The following is a 17,138-nucleotide window of genomic DNA, read 5'->3' as shown; positions in this document are numbered from 1 at the left end:
TAAATTTAACATTTTTAATTGAGCCATGTGTGACATTTATACATTATCAAATACATTTTTTCTTGATATTCAAAAATTATAATTAAGCATGATCATTATAAAAGTGCAGACAAACAAAAATGTATTTAATTCCTATGTATAGAACTGAATTTGGGAAAAGAAACCAAATTAATTCTGGGAAAAATGGAATTAAATATAGATGCTTATAAGCTTTAAATTGTATTTAAAAAAATGGTAAATTAAAAAATTAAATTACTAGGTATAGCGTAGATAATATTATTGTAATTTTATTTAATTTATTCAGTAATTCAAAAATACTTAAAAATTATATGTTTTGATAAAAATTACTAAATTAATTATGAACGAATTCATTATTGTTAAATATTTAATTTTTCTATAAATTAGCGAGTATAATAAGTAGTTTTTAAGAACCCTAGTCTCTAGTCTCCATAACCAGATTAGTTTACAGAGACAATCATTTATGTGTTTAATTTCATAATTTATTTTCTATAAATATCAAATTACTTGTAAATATGTATTTAAATTTAAGTAAAATAATTTTACTTACATTTTAAATCAATTATATTGCGAGTATTGGAAAATGGCTATATAATATATGTTTAACAAAAAACAACATGCATATTACTACAGTACCTATAGATCTATTAACAATATTTTATTGTTTTTATTTACAAATTACAATCCATTCATCATAATATAGGTGGTTATGTATATTGGTATATCTATAGAATAGACTTAAGGCTTTAATATCTACAGAAAACAACTAGGTTGTACAGATTCTACACAATTTAGGTAAGTAATTGTGTTAACTGAAAAAAAATAAATATCATAATGAAAAAATTATTAAAATGGTATGATGGGTTTGAGTGGGAAACTCACCTCCTCCAAGCTTCAAGCTTCGTGAATTCAAGTGGAGAAACCATTTTTTAGTTTAATTTAGAACTTTTTAAAAATATATTCTTTTTTTATTGATCTTGAAATTTACATAAATAAATTTCCGCTTCGACAACATGGGCCACTAGCGTTACATTTTTAGTAAAATACAATTAAATATATTTGTAGGATAGGTATCAAAACTAAAAAATAATTCAAAATATTTCTATAGGTACTTGGTACTTATCAAATATTTTTATGAAATTTAAAAATGAATGATACTTGTTATTTTAATTTTAATCAAGTAACCACTTACTACACGTCAAATGTCAACACCTTATATCATGATATATAATTGTTTTGGTTTAGTACTTAAGTACCTACGGTATTTTAATTTTCCAATAAAAAATAATTTATTAAAATTTTGTTTCATTTATTTCTATTTTGAGTATCTTGTATCTACACAGAAATTTAAATTCAATATTTCCATTGATTATTTTAATATATATTTGATTGGCTCTATCATATTATATTGAATCCTGGTTAATTGAGGTCAATTATTTACTTTTTCATTCTATTTAAAATATTTCAGAATAATCGTAGGTGCCAAATAATATTACTCATCAAGGTTATTCTTCTATTTTTTTCATGATTTTAAATTAATACTGCTATATACCTACCTATAATACCTAAAAAAAATGGATTACACATGGCATCCTACAATCAACCAATAAAAGTGAAACAAATTTTAAATTTTATAGTTTTAAAAATGATTACCTAGTTAACGACACAAAATTTAACGTTATTAAAAATGCAATAAAGATTAATGTATAGTTAGTTGAATATTAGCTTATATTATTTTATGTCACTTAAGTTTAATATATTATTAATTATTAAAATTGTTTAATTCAAAATAGAATAACAAGTACCTACCTAGTCAGTTATATCAAGTTATATCAATGAATTTAGGACTCGTAGGCAGTCAACTTACGAGGATAAAAGGGTAGACAGCGCCTGTATAGATCACTACTTAGTATAGTCAGTACCTATAATAGGTGAGCTCCCATTTCGCCGCCGTTTCATTTCGCCGAATTTATTTTTTAAGTAACTATTTTAAGTAAACTTAAGATTAAAAATTACATACTAATTAGTTATATTTATGTAAAAATAGTAATAATTAGGTATCTTATAAATTATAATATAGTCATAAATAAAAAAAATCAATATTTTCATAATAAAAGTAATCATAAAATAATATAAAAAAAAAGTTTTGTTAAAATAGTCACAATAATATAGTTAAATTATTCGTTATGTTTAATTAAATGACTAATATTGTCCAAATAGTCAATCCATTTCATCTGCGGAGAATCGCTCGTCACTCTTTCCTTAAGACTATACAAATTCTTTGTTCCAGCTTAACATATTTGTTGTAAATCCTTTTTATTTGTTTCTTCGTGTCTATTTATCACTTTTCAAATCACAAATTCATAACCATGTTTTAAGACAAAAATAATTTTATGCAGCAAAATGGGATTAATTTGGCCGCGAAATGGTACCAGTAAATTTGGTTTACCAATTTATCAACTATGGTCCTCTAAAGTTTGATAAACGTATTAATTCTTCAAATTGAAATAATTGATATAGCTATAAATGTATTTACAAGAGCTAAATAGTTTATTCTTTTAATCATCTTTTTATAATACACTTCTATCAGTTACCTATTTAATGACATGGTTCAAAAAAAAAATTCTGTATAAATGCCTACAAAATTGTTGATAAACAGTTCGTTAATTTTATTTTAGGGTGGAGGGGGGGTTGTAGTGGTCTGGCGAATTAAGGCATCGGTTGCTACGCGCATCGTCATCGGTTCGAATCCCGCAATCATGGGTGGCATCACTTTCCGAACAGTCCATGCTGTCTGGAAAGAGAGGCGCCGCCTCCCACCCGGGAATGACAGAAACCTACGGGTGCCCCCATTCGAAATTCTGCCAAAACATCTTCGAGTATACCAAAAACTAACAGTTCCCTATCCCACAGTTCCACAGGTTAATGGCTCTTGTCGGGCTTATTGTCGAAGCATCAAACCCCAATAAAAAAAAAAATATATTTTAACATACAATTATCAAAATCACCATTATTATTGTAATTTATTATTGCAAGTTATAATCGCAATTAATTATAATCACTTTATATTTGTTTCATCACACTTACATTTCTTACATAACCTAAAATAAATGTAAAACTGTCGATTCTTTATTAAGTGGCTAAGGTAATAATTGTATATTGGTATAATGGTGTTCGATGATTGACATTAACATGTCTTATGAATAACTCATGCATAGGTAAATCAAACCAATATTTTTGGAGGCACTCAAATCGTAAAGAATTTACAGTTTCCTAAAATTCTTTACAACGTGTATAGGTTTATTAGGTTTATTAACACATATATAAATATATTATATAATATTAATATATAAATATATTATATAATATTAATATATAAATATATTATAATATAATATATATATAATATATTATACTAAGTATATGTATATTTTGATATACTCGTAAATAATGAACCATCAGTTACAGATTAAAAGAATAAAATTGTTATAACTATTTCGACATAGTTTATCTGTCCAGTAAATAATATTAGTTTGAGTTACTGCTAGTTCAGGAAGACTTGGTTCACTTTCTTGATTGCCCAAATTAATAATGTCATAGCTATTATCTTTAATTAGTTGGAGACATTATAAATCGAACCGATTTTAATTAGAAGTAGAACATCTTGAACTGAATGATCTAGACAGTCAATTTCTTTTTAAGTATTTTTCATATTATTTTAAATATTTATGAATTGTTAGGTCTTTTTATTTGTTTAATGTTATTAACTATTATAGTATATAAGTAATGGCTAATGGATAAGTAATAACGATTATATAAATATTGAAATATTTAATTTACTATATCCCAATCTATATTACAGTGATAAAAATGTTTGTATTTATTGATAGGTAATATTTACTTAAAAATAATTTCTTACATATAATAGAAGTCTTTTATTTTTTGAGTAGTGCACAAATCTCTTTGTGCACCTCCCTAGTTGGGTCAATGTGTTGAAGGTCAACAAAAAATGTGTGTAACAAAAATAATAATTCAATATTTTTTGGTGCTCTTCCCGTGATACTAGAAGTTTGAAATATGAAACACTTAGGCTACTTTGCATATAGTAATTCCTAATAAGTAATAACTAATAAGCCATCTGGAAATTATCCTAAATTAGACACCCATAATTGTTTAATAATCATGTATTAAAGTAAGCCTTTTGCAAGATATTTAGATAGATAATCAGATAAATAGATAATATCAATATATATAAGTACCTAAATTAGGCGTATTTACCATTAGACAATAGACATAATAACTAGCTGTTGCCTGTTTTACCACATTTAAAAAAAATATTTTAGTAATTAGGTAATTATTTCGAGGATTAGGTACCTAGTTAGTAGTTACCTATATATAAATTCGAACAATAAGACCAACACGGCAACACCAAATAAAACCAAAATAATTATTTTCGCCTAAATAACATTTTCAATGCTTGTGATAAAACGATAAATTTAATGGGAAAACGTTAGTATATTATCTAGGCATTATTATAATAGAGTTGTTAATGTTTAGGAAATGAGATTATTTTCTTTTAAGTATATCGGTTATCAAAAACAAAAACACGGCGCTAGTGTACGTCCATGAAATTGGCCATTACACTTTTTTAAAACAAATGTTGCAAGTTATTAGCAAGAATTTGCAAGGCTGACCCCGGAATTCGCGAGTCAAAAACAAAGGAGTTATAAGGGGTAGAATTGGGGAAGGGCTAACTTCACCCAGCCCTTACATGTTCTCCAAAACTTTTGAAACTAGTGTCAAAACACTCTTTAAAAATAGCAAGAATTTGCAAGTCCACTCCCGAAATTTGCAAGTCAAAAACCTTACCCCTTCAAATTTTCAATGTTTTTAACCCAGCCTAGGGTTTATTTTTAAATGCGTTCTTACTTATTATTGATAAACAGTTATCTTATACTCAGAATAGGCTATACGCAATAAAACAATGAAAACTTTACTTTCATAGTTATTCTTAACATGTGATCATACCTATCTATTTAGTCATGTATTACCTTATAAGGTTAAAACTATTGTACATATTATTTTTCCCGTTTTAACTATTTTTAATTTTTATACTTTTATCGATATTATCGAATATCGGTCCATTTTATCTTAATTGGACTTCATGACGAGTGACGACTCTCACTTCTCTCTGTGTATGTGTATTCCCTTAGTGTGAATTAATTAAGTGTTGTTTAACTTAGAATTCCTAAATTTAATGTTAGTTATTGTTATATTGACAAATTTTTTTAAACCCAAAATGTTTAATATTGAAAATACTTATTGATCGACATGCCATGCTCAGAATTTAAATGATCAATCATTAGAGTTTTCTTTTTAAAATTAAGATTAATGCAACTATTAAATTTTGAAAAATGTGATTTTTCGAGAATAATATTTTCTAATTTGTGGACATTTTTTTTATGTCTCTCTAGTAAGTATTTCGTTGTAAAGGTTTTACTACAAATATCACAAGGAAAATCCGTTTGAAAAAAGAAATAACATATCGCAAATTAAAAAGAAGTTAAACACTAACTAATATTATAATATTAGTAATATAGATCAGATTTTAGCGTATCATAATCATCAGTGAGTATTGAGAAATTCCCTCTTATTACGTTTTTATAATCTTGCTTCAATCAATATGACATATGTTGGAAATAGAACATGTCTAAATACTCTAAATTCCTATGTCATAAGCGTGTTAGGTGAAATGTGTTCTATTATCAGTCATCTTAAATAAAATAGCATCATAAAGATAGCTCAAGGCCTATTTGGGTAAGAATTGGTAAGTTTTGAATACCATACCATAATAATGTATTTATTCAAAATTTTAGTTTGCCGCTTAAATTACTGATATCGATAATTGATAATCAACATGTTATCAGCTAATATCTACGTTATGCTGACGATACCATATTACGCATGCGCACCACGAGCGGTGTATTCCTGTATTTAAACTTAAACGCTCATCTGTCCAGTGACGCAACTAGGATCTATTTTCGGGAGGGGTTATACATATGAAAAAATAAATTAGCAAAAAAAAAGTCTTCACTTATTGAAGTGTCTTCACTTTGAAATATTTGACTTTTAAAAACATTTCCCAACACACAAAACACAACCCCCAAACCCCACCCCTGGTTGCGCCACTGCATCTGTCCATATCCCTCGGTGCGCAAATTTACTACTCTGGGGCGCAAATAGGCTGTAGCCGGTTATTGTACCCCAACCGCGTCGGCCGTCGGGATATACCTATGTCCTATGGTGACCAGATAATAGATATTAAAAAAGAATAAACGGTACTTTATAATGTAGGCTAATACATTATGTGTATATATTTATCAATATAATTACCCAACAATATAACATCAATTTAAACTCATTTATTTATTTTTAAACAAAAATATGCATCACATATTTTTAATCTTACTAACAGTGAAAAATAAAATATAATGTGTTTTTATATGACTCAACCCGTGTGATTTTCATGAAAAACAAAACTTACAATAATAAATGCTTAATAAAAAACAACTTTAGAACTTAGATTATTATTATTATTAGATAGTATCTAAAGCCGTGATTACAACACAGATATAAAATACTAGATAGCCTGTTAACTTGTCTACATAATCAGGATATGGGATGTTGAAGTCAGCCGACAGCCACCACATTATGCGTGTGGGTCAATGTTTATATAATTGTCTTATCAATACGGCGTAATGTAAACGACGAATACTATCATGTTATCGTATTCGGCGACTGGCGTTTGCATTTCGCACAGAATAAAATCGCATTTAATTGAAATTGTTTAAAGATTTGTTCGTAATCTTAAATTTATTCTATATTTTATACCATTATTTGCTTCAATAGTTCAATAATGCCTGCTACCTGTTCTGCACATGGCTGCACAAATCGTGCTCAAGCGGGCTCTGGTTTACATTTTTTCAGGTAAGTATTTATGTAAAATACGTTTTAAATTTTATCTACGTTTAGTTTTAACATTGTTCTTTAGTTTCTTTGTGTTCTTTATTTTTGTAGCTTTTAACTGTCTTAATTGCATGTATTATTATTTTCTATAGATTTCCAATGAATGATCAACACAAATTAGAATTGTGGGTTAAGGCAGTTGGCCGTAAAGGTTTTATACCCAATAAAAATAGTAGGTTATGTCATGAACATTTCAATACTACAGATTTTTATCAAAATCCTGGCGGGAGCTACAAATTGAGATTAAAAAGTGATGCTGTTCCATCAATTTTTCAACTGTCAATTCATTCGACATTAATTCCTACCAAACTATTCTGTAATGGACCACCTCTAAAAAAAAAGAGATCAGATAATCCTGCGACAGAATTATGTACTATAAGTGATGAAACATGTGAGTAATGTAGTAGGTACTCATGTACTAACTGAATATTTAAGCATTGATTGTTTGTTATTATTATTATATAAATCTTGTTTAAGCTGAATGAAAACATAATTTATTATTCTTATTATCTTAAAGATCTAAAAACTGAAGATTTAGTTGTTGAAGAAATTGTTGACAATGATTTTGAATTTGAACAAGCTATACCACTGTTAACAACACCATGTTATGCTTCGTGTTCTCTCATTAATGATACAAGTAAGTCACCAAATATTCTTGATCCATCTATAATTATTGTTTTACTTAGGTACCTATATAGAAATAACTAATCTTGATTTTTTCTAATCAATGAATCATTATTTGGCAAATTATGATTTAATATTTTTCATCTCTAAGTTTAATATTTATTTATAAAAATGAAAAAAGAATGTATTATTTTTATTATAGTTACTTAACTGTTGATATAAATTAATTTATTATTAGGTATATAAATAATTAAATGGAAATAAAATGTTTCTATTATTCTTATTATCTTAAAGATCTAACAAGTGAATATCAAGATTTAGTTATTGAAGAAGTTGTTGATGATGCATTTGAACAAACTAAAGTGTTATTAAGAACACCATCTAAATTTAAATGTAAAAATAGAATAATGTACACAGCATCTCCACAAAAATGTATTGCTAAGTCAACTCCTACCAAGTTAAATAAGAAAATTAAGTTATTGCAGCAAAAAATCAGGAGACAAAACAAAGTTATTAATAAGTTAAAAGACTTATTAAAAAATTTAACAAATCAAGGTATGCTAAATTCAGAATATGAAGATATTTTGTTAGATAAGTTTGATGGAATGTCAGCAGAACTATTTAAGAACCAGCTTAGAAACTTAAGGCTTAATGTAAGGCTAAAGGTCGACGCTATAGCACTAATATAAAAGAATTTCCGCTTACGTTTCATAATTATTCGCCTAAAGCTTATGTATTTTGCCAGTTAGTTGGTAACACACTGCTTAGTACTTATTATAGTAAAATATTATATATTATATATTATTAATTCATAATTCTTTATGTATTTTCTAGATCCATCCTAAGGTTGCCTCATATATCAGCTATACAAAACTGGACCAGCTCAATCAATGGAAACCCTGGATTTTTAATTGAAGTTTGTCATGTCTTAAAAATTTACCAACAGTTGATAAAGATTGCAATTTAGTGTTTGATGTAATTTCCATAAAGAAACAAATTGTATGGGACAAACAACTTGATAAATTTGTTGGTTTCTCTGATTATGGAAATGAATTAGATTTAGAAGGAAATAATACGCCAGCAACTGAGGTCTTAGTTTTCATGTTAGTCAGCTTGAATGGGAAATGGAAATGTTCTGTAGGTTATTTCTTTCAAAATAAAATAAATAGTTCAACTCAAGCAGAGCTTATAAAAACAGCTTTAACAGTCGCACATGATTCAGGTCTTAGAGTTTGGGGTATAACATGTGACGGGGCATTTGTTAATTTTTCAACAATGAACATTTTAGAATGTAAGTTTGAAAATGTAAATGCTTATGTTAATATAAAATGTTGGATTGATCATCCTGTTACACTTTGGGAAATGCAAGAGTATTATTCGAAAGAACAATTAATTGGAATTATTTTGAAAAATTATACGAAGTTCAAACAAATCTTACATTAAAGTTAGCCAATAAAATAAATCAAAATCAAATTATGAGGCATCAGAATAAAATGAAGGTTAAGTTGGCGGCACAAATGTTAAGTAGTTCTACAGCAGACGCATTACTTTTTAAAAAGATATTTGTATGCAAGGGTTTCAAAATGTAGATGCAACAGTTAAATTTTGTCGAACTTTAGATCATATTTTTGATTTTTAAACTCCAGAAATCCTTTTGGTAAAGGAGTTAAATGCCTCATTACCTCTTCAAACATTTCAAATTTAGAGTCTGTTATTATACCATTAGTAAACTATCTATTTGCGTTTAAAGTAAAAAATAAAAATAACACTGTAAGTTTTAAATAGCTAACTGCTAAATAATCATTTGTAATTGGTTTTGCAGTAACAATTAAGTCATTATTTTCAATAGCTAAGTTAATATTTAATCAAAATCCAATTTATAAATATATATTAACTTATAAGTTCTCACAGGATCATATTGAAATATTCATTTCCATTAGCATCCAATCACTACTTTTAAGTCAAACTTCTATTGATCATGCTTATCCTGTACCTCAGTTGTTTACTAAATTAACTTCTTTAAAAAACCTTGGTGGCTTATTTTTATCTTCAGAGAGTTCATATAAAGTAATTATAGAGACAGAGAAATACTATTTGTATTTAACTAATAACTTAAAACAGATCATTGTACCCGATTTACCTAATAAATTTGAATTGAATTTTAGTATTTTTAATAGCTTAAATTATGAAAATGTGGGTTTATTAGACAGGCATCATAAAATATTTTTAATCACCTATCTTATAAAGAGATTTTTAAGCGTTAGATTGCAATCATATGGTAAACAATTTTTTATGGTCAGTCAAAGACAGAAATTAACAAAAACAATATTATTTTATAATCAGTAATGTATATTAATATGATAATAATATGTATTGTATATTTTGTATACTTGTTTAAAGTTTTAGCCACTATTTTATGCAATATTTGTATTTTGTTTTTCTCTTTTTTCTTTTTATTTTGGTTTGTTCTGTGGTTATATAATAAAATATACAAACATATGCATTTCTTTAAAAAAAATGTTTTTTATACTGACATAATATCCATAGCCAGAATAATATTATATAAACATGTTTTATATTATATTATTATTATATTTTGTGGCGATAATATAATATAATAATAATTATAAATCAAATACCATAAGATTGTTATCATGTTGTGTTGATAAGACAATTATGTAAATATTGACCTACAGTCTACACGCAAAAGGCAACTTCAATGTTCGTTGTCTTGTAAATTGTTAGCTATATAGTATTTTATATCTGTGGATTAGAATATTAACACATATCACGGAAAAAAAAGCCACAGGAAAAATAATTCACAGAAAAAAATAGCGGGTAAGTGGGTATCGCTCTGCTGTACATTAGGGGGTGGGGTGGACCTCTGACTATGGTAGGTTAAACTTGAATGCAATGATAGCAGGGGCGAACGCAGGAAAAAATTTCAGGGGGGGTTTTGAAAAAATTTAAAGTAGGTATTCATAAATATCATATTATTCATACTGTATTACACTTTTTTATAATTTATTTTAGTCACTTATACTATACTATATACATAAATACATAATACATATATAATATACATAATACATAATAATATAATATAGATAATAATTAATAACTAATTATTACAATTTGTAGGTTAGTTGTAGGACGTAGTGAAAGACAGCAATTACACATTTACACTCGTCGTCTGTCTACATTACGTACATCATCGGATTGGCGGCCTTCGATGTCGATCAGTTATTAATAAGTAGGGCCCGGAAGTTCATGCATTTGCATGTTTTTAATGAGTGCATCAAAAAGTTGCTGGATGAGCTACAAATTTGAATCACAACCTGATGAGTTCAAAAATGAAATTTTAGTTTGCATATTTTCGCATATTTTGAGGTTTTTTACATAATATGCATATTTTAAAAAAAAATTGCATTTTATTGCATTTTACCTTTGATATTTTTTTTTTCATTAATATTTTATAGAAATTTCGGACTTTGAGTATAAAAACCTATTTAAAATTATACAGGTCGTACTTTAATTTAATATTATGTAATTACTAGGGCCCGGAAGTTCATGCGATAATTCATGATAGGCGATAACGATAAGCCAGTACTTAGCCTATACTTCTAGCTAAATTGAATTGAAACGATAATCGACAATTGTTATATTCTCAAATATCAAGTATTAATAAAATGGTTTAATGACTGTCGCGATTATCATGATAGCACGATACAAGAACGTATTATAGTGAGAGTCCGAGCACAAGGTTTAGTCCGTTAGTCGTGTGCGATCGTCCTATAGTGTTGTTTTTGTTTTACATCAGTTTCCATTAATTTTAAAATGCCAAAAGTCGGAACGAATCGAATTTGTAGTTATGTGGCCGAGTTTGGTGAAAATATATTTGCATCCGATGGAGGTGTTTTATTTTGTAAAATGTGCGAAATAAAGGTGAACAGTGACAAACGTTTTTGCGTAACTCAGCATATAAAAACTGAGAAACATGCTCGAGCTGTTAATCGCAAAGCTAAAAAAAATAGTTCAACGCAACCGCTTATTACGACACCATCATCACGAAAATCTGATTTTAACAAAGATTTATGCAAAGCATTGTTAAAATCAAATATTCCGTTGGAAAAACTAAGCAACACACATTTTCGATCATTTCTAGAAAAATATGTGGATAAGGACATTCCTTCCGTATCTACGCTAAGAAAAACCTACGTCGAAGATTGCTACCAAGAAACGATGGACGAGATAAGAAATGAGGTGAAAAATAAAAAGATTTGGGTGTCGATTGATGAGACGACAGATTCAGAAGGGCGATATGTTGCGAATGTTATAATTGGCACGTTACCAGTAGATGAACCTGGTAAACATTTTTTACTTGCCTCTGAAGTTCTGGAAAAAGCAAACCATACAACAATTAGTAAGCTTTTTGACAAAGCACTTTTTTCATTATGGCCGAAAGGAATACAACATGACGACGTTATTTTGTTTGTTAGCGATGCAGCACCGTATATGGTGAAAGCTGCAAAATCCATACAGGCCTTTTACTCCAAAATGATACATGTAACCTGTCTGGCCCACGGTCTTCACCGAGTATGTGAGAAAATTCGAGCAGAATTCCCTAAAGTCGATGAACTTATATCCAACATGAAAAAAGTATTTTTGAAAGCACCAGCTCGCATCGAATTATTTCGACGAGAAGCCGCTGATACGCCATTGCCACCTTCACCAATTATAACGCGCTGGGGTACCTGGTTGAAAGCGGCTATGTATTATTGTGAGCATTTTAAAACTATAAAAAAAGTTGTTAATATGCTTGATGCTGATGATGCCGTGGCAATTGAAAAAGTAAAACAAATAATATGTGATAAAAATGTTCAATCAAATTTAATTTTTATTCACACAAATTATGGTTTCTTAATATCAGCCATTAACAGTTTAGAAACTCGAGGAACACCCTTAGTTGAAGAAATTCAAATTGTAAATAATGTCATAAAAAAATTAAAAGAAATTAAAGTTCCAAAAGGCGTTATAATTTACAATAAATTGGAACAAGTTATTGAGAAAAACGAGGGGTTTAAGATACTGTCAACAATTTCAAAAGTCATGTCAGGAGAAGAAACAACAACAGATGGCCTTCCAGAGGATCTTCAAATTTCAGATTTCATACATTTCAAGTATGCTCCAATTTCTTCTGTTGATGTAGAACGGAGCTTTTCTCTTTACAAAAATATGTTGGCTGATAATCGCCGTTCATTTGTATTTGAAAACCTGTCAAAGTCACTGGTTGTAAATTGTAATTCCTAAAGTAAATATAACATAATATATACCATATTAATTAATAAATAAATTGTGCTTGTTTTTTCCCATATTTTAATTATTTTTTTTTTTACCAAAAACGAAAATAACTTGATGTTTTTTTTTTTTTTAAATGCATATTTAGCGCATATTTTATTGATCTTGAGCGCATATTTGCATGCATATTTTGATAGTTTTTTGTGCATGAACTTCCGGGCCCTATTAATAAGTTATAACATACTGTCATACTCACTTCGAAACTGCATTACCTATCATACATTTTATTGGTGATTTTACTGTATCCATTAATTTACAAACCACAGGAGAAGGGAAACTTTTTAATAACTAACATAGGCGGCTCCAGGAATGAATCTCAGGTGCAGCCATATGTTAAAATTTAAAGGGGGGGGGGGGAGTCTTGAAACTTCTACAAATTAAAATTTTTTTACAGAAAAAAGAAATACTAATAATTAGTTATATTGGTTAATAAGGCCTTCGGTCAAGACTCTGCAGGTCACTTTACTATGAGTAATGCTACTTGCTAGCCACCCTCACCAACTATTCAACCAATTATGTCCACCTATACTGGAATTATTTGTATTTACACACACACACACACACCCCATAAAATTTCCTTTTGGGATTTTTTATTTTATTAGTTATAAATTATAAAAAATTGTTCATACAAGACAAAATAAAATACAAAAAAATATTATATTATGAGTTAAAAAACTTAAATTTTAAAACTTAACATTAAGTATTCAGTATTCTAAAAAAAATAATCCAATAAGTAATAAATTATAAAACCATTCGACGTGTCGTATCATTTAAAGTTTTGAACTCTTCAATAACATCATCAATATTCACTGAGTTTGTTTTCTCTCGTTCAACAAACACATTAGTAACTATAATCAATGACCCATGGTTTTACTCATGGTTAGGTTTCTAGATCACCGTATATAATATACCTATTATTATATATTATACAAGACATAACATATTAGAATACCACCTCTATCGGCTCTATCTACTCCATGTATCCGAGCGCTTGTGTAGATAACATGTTACACTATCGATCACGGAAAAACCATGTAAACAATTAAAGTCAATAATATTGTACGCAGCATCGCAGCATAGTAATGATTAGTAATTGTAAGGGTAATCGTTATACCTTACATGATACGCAGTATATACCATATATATTTATTTACTGTGAGAGTACGCAAGGTTTATATTATCTATAAACCTTAGAAAGTACTTACCGCCAATATGACTTAAGAGTTAACATTGATAATTTTTCAAATTTGGCATTGGCAGAATTTTCGATGAAAATTTTAATTTGTATGTTACAATGTTATATTTTATTTCCATTTGCTAATTATTATATAACCCCATGGTAAAATTTTTGCGGCGGCTGAAATGTCAAATGCAGCCAAGGCTGCAGTGGCTGCATCCGTAAAACCGCCTATGATAACTAATAATTTATTTTAATTTTTTTGAAATGTTATTAGTAATACACTAATACATTTGTAGGTCAGATAATTTATTTTTTGTACCTACTATTTCGGGGGGTGTTTAAACCCCTAACCCCCCCCCCCCTTGTGTTTGCCCCTGAATGATAGGTATCATTGTATACGAAAAACGATTCTGAACGAAGACGGTTTATTTGTCTAGGATATATTATAGATTATTAAAAATTTTCAAATCTTAGATTTAAAAGGAAAATACTTTATGAATTTCTAGTTTAAAATAATTTGCGAATTTTCATGATTTTTACGTGTTTTGTCAAAATTCAACCTTGGAATGCTTTTAAAAAAAAATTAAGAGATTTAAAAAGAAAAACTTTTATGAATTTCTATCTAAGATAATTTGAACATTGCCGTAATTTTTACGTATTAAGTCAATATTATTAGAACATCAAATGCTAATAACAAAAAATTGTGCATATGTATTCTTATAATTTTTTAATCACTATAAAAATAACTTATGAGAAATTTTGTATTACATTTTCAAGTATTTTGATTGGGCCAAAAAAATTTTATCGACACAAAAAAAAAAGTCAAAATATTTTGAAAATTATATCATGTAAAGAAAATGCCAATTTAAATAACTGGTAAAATTTTCAAGTATCTACAACTTATACTTATCGTTACGCTATTTCGTAAAAATTTAAAATTTAAACGCACTTAAAATTTTTCCTATAATGATGCTTCGAGTTTTCATTATAGCTACTTGAAGGAAAACTTAGTGTTGTATTTTTAATCCTTAGTTATGAACACAAACATTTTTATGATTTTTTAACTTCAAAATTACTTTCAAATTTTCGACAGATTTCTTAAAAATTTGAACTATATAAACGCTTATAAAAAAAATAGTGACTAACGATTTTAATTTGTTTTTAGCTACAATAAAAACAACTCATAAGGAACCTTGTATTAAATTTTCAAGTTTTTTTGGTCATCCAAACATTTTTTACCGACACTTCAAAAAAAAATTCCCATAAAAATCGAAAATTTCAGTGGTCTATAAATAACTAAAAAAAAGTCAACATTTTTGAAAATTAAACTGTGTACAGATATCACTAACATAAACATTTGGTGAAAATTTCAAGTATTTATAGTGATTAGTTTTTGAATTACAACTAAATAAAAAAATCGATTTGGTCGAAAACTGGTTTTGCGTAAAAATTCCCGTGTTTCTCTCATTTTTTTTTTGTTTTTCTCCATTTTTTTGAAAAGTGTTGGAAAATGTTTACTTTGGCCTTTATAATGCACCAAGGATATTCACTTTTACATCGAAAACCACCCCCAAAGTTTGAAATTGAAGCATTATTTCGACTAGTTATGCTGTACACAGACACACACAAAAAAAAAAAAAAACAACACACATAATTGTAAAATCAATACATTCATCATTTCGTTCAGAATCTAAAAGCCATGAGAAAAAAAGCCAAATTACAATAATTAAATATATAACCATTAAAATTAAAGTATTAAAATAGGTATTATTTAAAATTTTTTTACACATTATTGGTCATATTGTATATATATATAATTATTGATACACAGGTTACTATGTTATTATTCATAGTAATAAATATATTTTTGATCCTAAACAGCAATGAATTTATTGATTTTATTAACCAAAAAGTTTAAATTAAAAATATTAATTTATTAATTTATTTCCAGATAGTATTTTATACTGCGACATGTACATTTAAAAAAGAATCACCCTCTACAAAATAAATACATGATACTTATACATATCTAGGATGTAAGACATAAATTAATTGATTTCAAGATAATATCCACAAAATATTGTATTATTTTTATTCAACGTATATTATAATATTAACAATTTTATTTTTATATGTGAATAAGGACAATACAGTATGATCAACTGTGTTGAAAATTTTAAATTAATTAACATAATATATAACCTGTGTAGCTGTGTATTAATAATTATATATATATATGTAGGTATAGAATATGACCAATATTTAACAATTTTCAATAATACTTTAAATATTATTTTTTTGTGTACCTATGTAATTATAATTATTTTTTATATATTTGACCAATAATGTGTAAACAATTTTTAAATAATACCCAATTGCATACTTTAATTTTAATTGTTATATGTATATTTAATTATTTAAATTTGACTTTTTTTTCAGTGGCTTATTTTTCCCATGGCTTTTTTCTCTGGGTTTTTTGTCTGACTACCGTTATGTTCGGTGTGCAATGACGAAGAAAGTGCAATATACGATTTTACAAGACCGCGCGCGGAGTGCTTCATTATATAATCGTACTTGTAAAAACGGTCTAAACCTCTATGGCGATGCAACATTTCCAACTTACTAACCTGAGTAATAATGAATAATTTAACTAAAACAGGGGGACCAAACTTAAGAGGACGATACACCCGCACGTGTTGTCTCCGGCTTACACGCGTACACTACATGGCAAATTTTCGTTATTAAAGTAGAGGTACTGTTATAGCTTTAAAAAAAGAGCGTCACCATCACTTGTTAAACGCTATTAAGCCGTGGGGCTAAAATTAAAAAAAAATAGTGTAAATATTATATTATATATTATAATTATAAACTATATAACTTATAAAATATAATAACAAACTCAAAAATAAATAAATAAAAAATAATTAATTTT

General features: G+C 27.7%; 2 protein-coding genes across 2 annotated transcripts; both read left to right on the top strand.

Moving 5' to 3' along the window:
- Window positions 1–6,784: 6,784 nt before the first annotated feature.
- LOC107161890 (THAP domain-containing protein 1-like) lies at window positions 6,785–10,152 on the top strand. The gene is made up of 5 exons (XM_015508488.2): window positions 6,785–7,005; window positions 7,137–7,435; window positions 7,562–7,681; window positions 7,963–8,223; window positions 8,503–10,152. The coding sequence occupies exons 1-5, from the start codon at window positions 6,935–6,937 to the stop codon at window positions 8,511–8,513; spliced, it is 762 nt and encodes a 253-aa protein (XP_015363974.2). The 5' UTR covers window positions 6,785–6,934; the 3' UTR covers window positions 8,514–10,152.
- Window positions 10,153–11,166: 1,014 nt separating this feature from the next.
- On the top strand, window positions 11,167–13,042 carry LOC149058878 (uncharacterized). The gene has a single exon (XM_089221672.1). The coding sequence runs from the start codon at window positions 11,506–11,508 to the stop codon at window positions 12,976–12,978; it is 1,473 nt and encodes a 490-aa protein (XP_089077798.1). The 5' UTR covers window positions 11,167–11,505; the 3' UTR covers window positions 12,979–13,042.
- The last annotated feature ends 4,096 nt before the right edge of the window (window positions 13,043–17,138 follow it).

The sequence above is a fragment of the Diuraphis noxia genome, unplaced genomic scaffold (genome assembly GCF_037042655.1).
Source record: "Diuraphis noxia isolate RWA-SAM2 unplaced genomic scaffold, SU_Dnox_SAM2 contig0002, whole genome shotgun sequence".
Lineage (NCBI taxonomy): Eukaryota > Metazoa > Arthropoda > Insecta > Hemiptera > Aphididae > Diuraphis > Diuraphis noxia.
Note: the sequence above shows the minus strand (reverse complement) of the source record. Positions and strands in the feature narration are given on the sequence as shown.

What these genes read in the sequence shown, in the direction of transcription:
- LOC107161890 (XM_015508488.2), top strand. Translation starts at nt 6,935, where the DNA reads ATGCCTGCTACCTGTTCTGCACATGGCTGCACAAATCGTGCTCAAGCG. An exon ending in TACTATAAGTGATGAAACAT is followed by an intron (nt 7,436 to 7,561) that starts GTGAGTAATGTA and finishes ATTATCTTAAAG; the next exon opens with ATCTAAAAACTGAAGATTTA. An exon ending in TTCTCTCATTAATGATACAA is followed by an intron (nt 7,682 to 7,962) that starts GTAAGTCACCAA and finishes ATTATCTTAAAG; the next exon opens with ATCTAACAAGTGAATATCAA.
- LOC149058878 (XM_089221672.1), top strand. Translation starts at nt 11,506, where the DNA reads ATGCCAAAAGTCGGAACGAATCGAATTTGTAGTTATGTGGCCGAGTTT.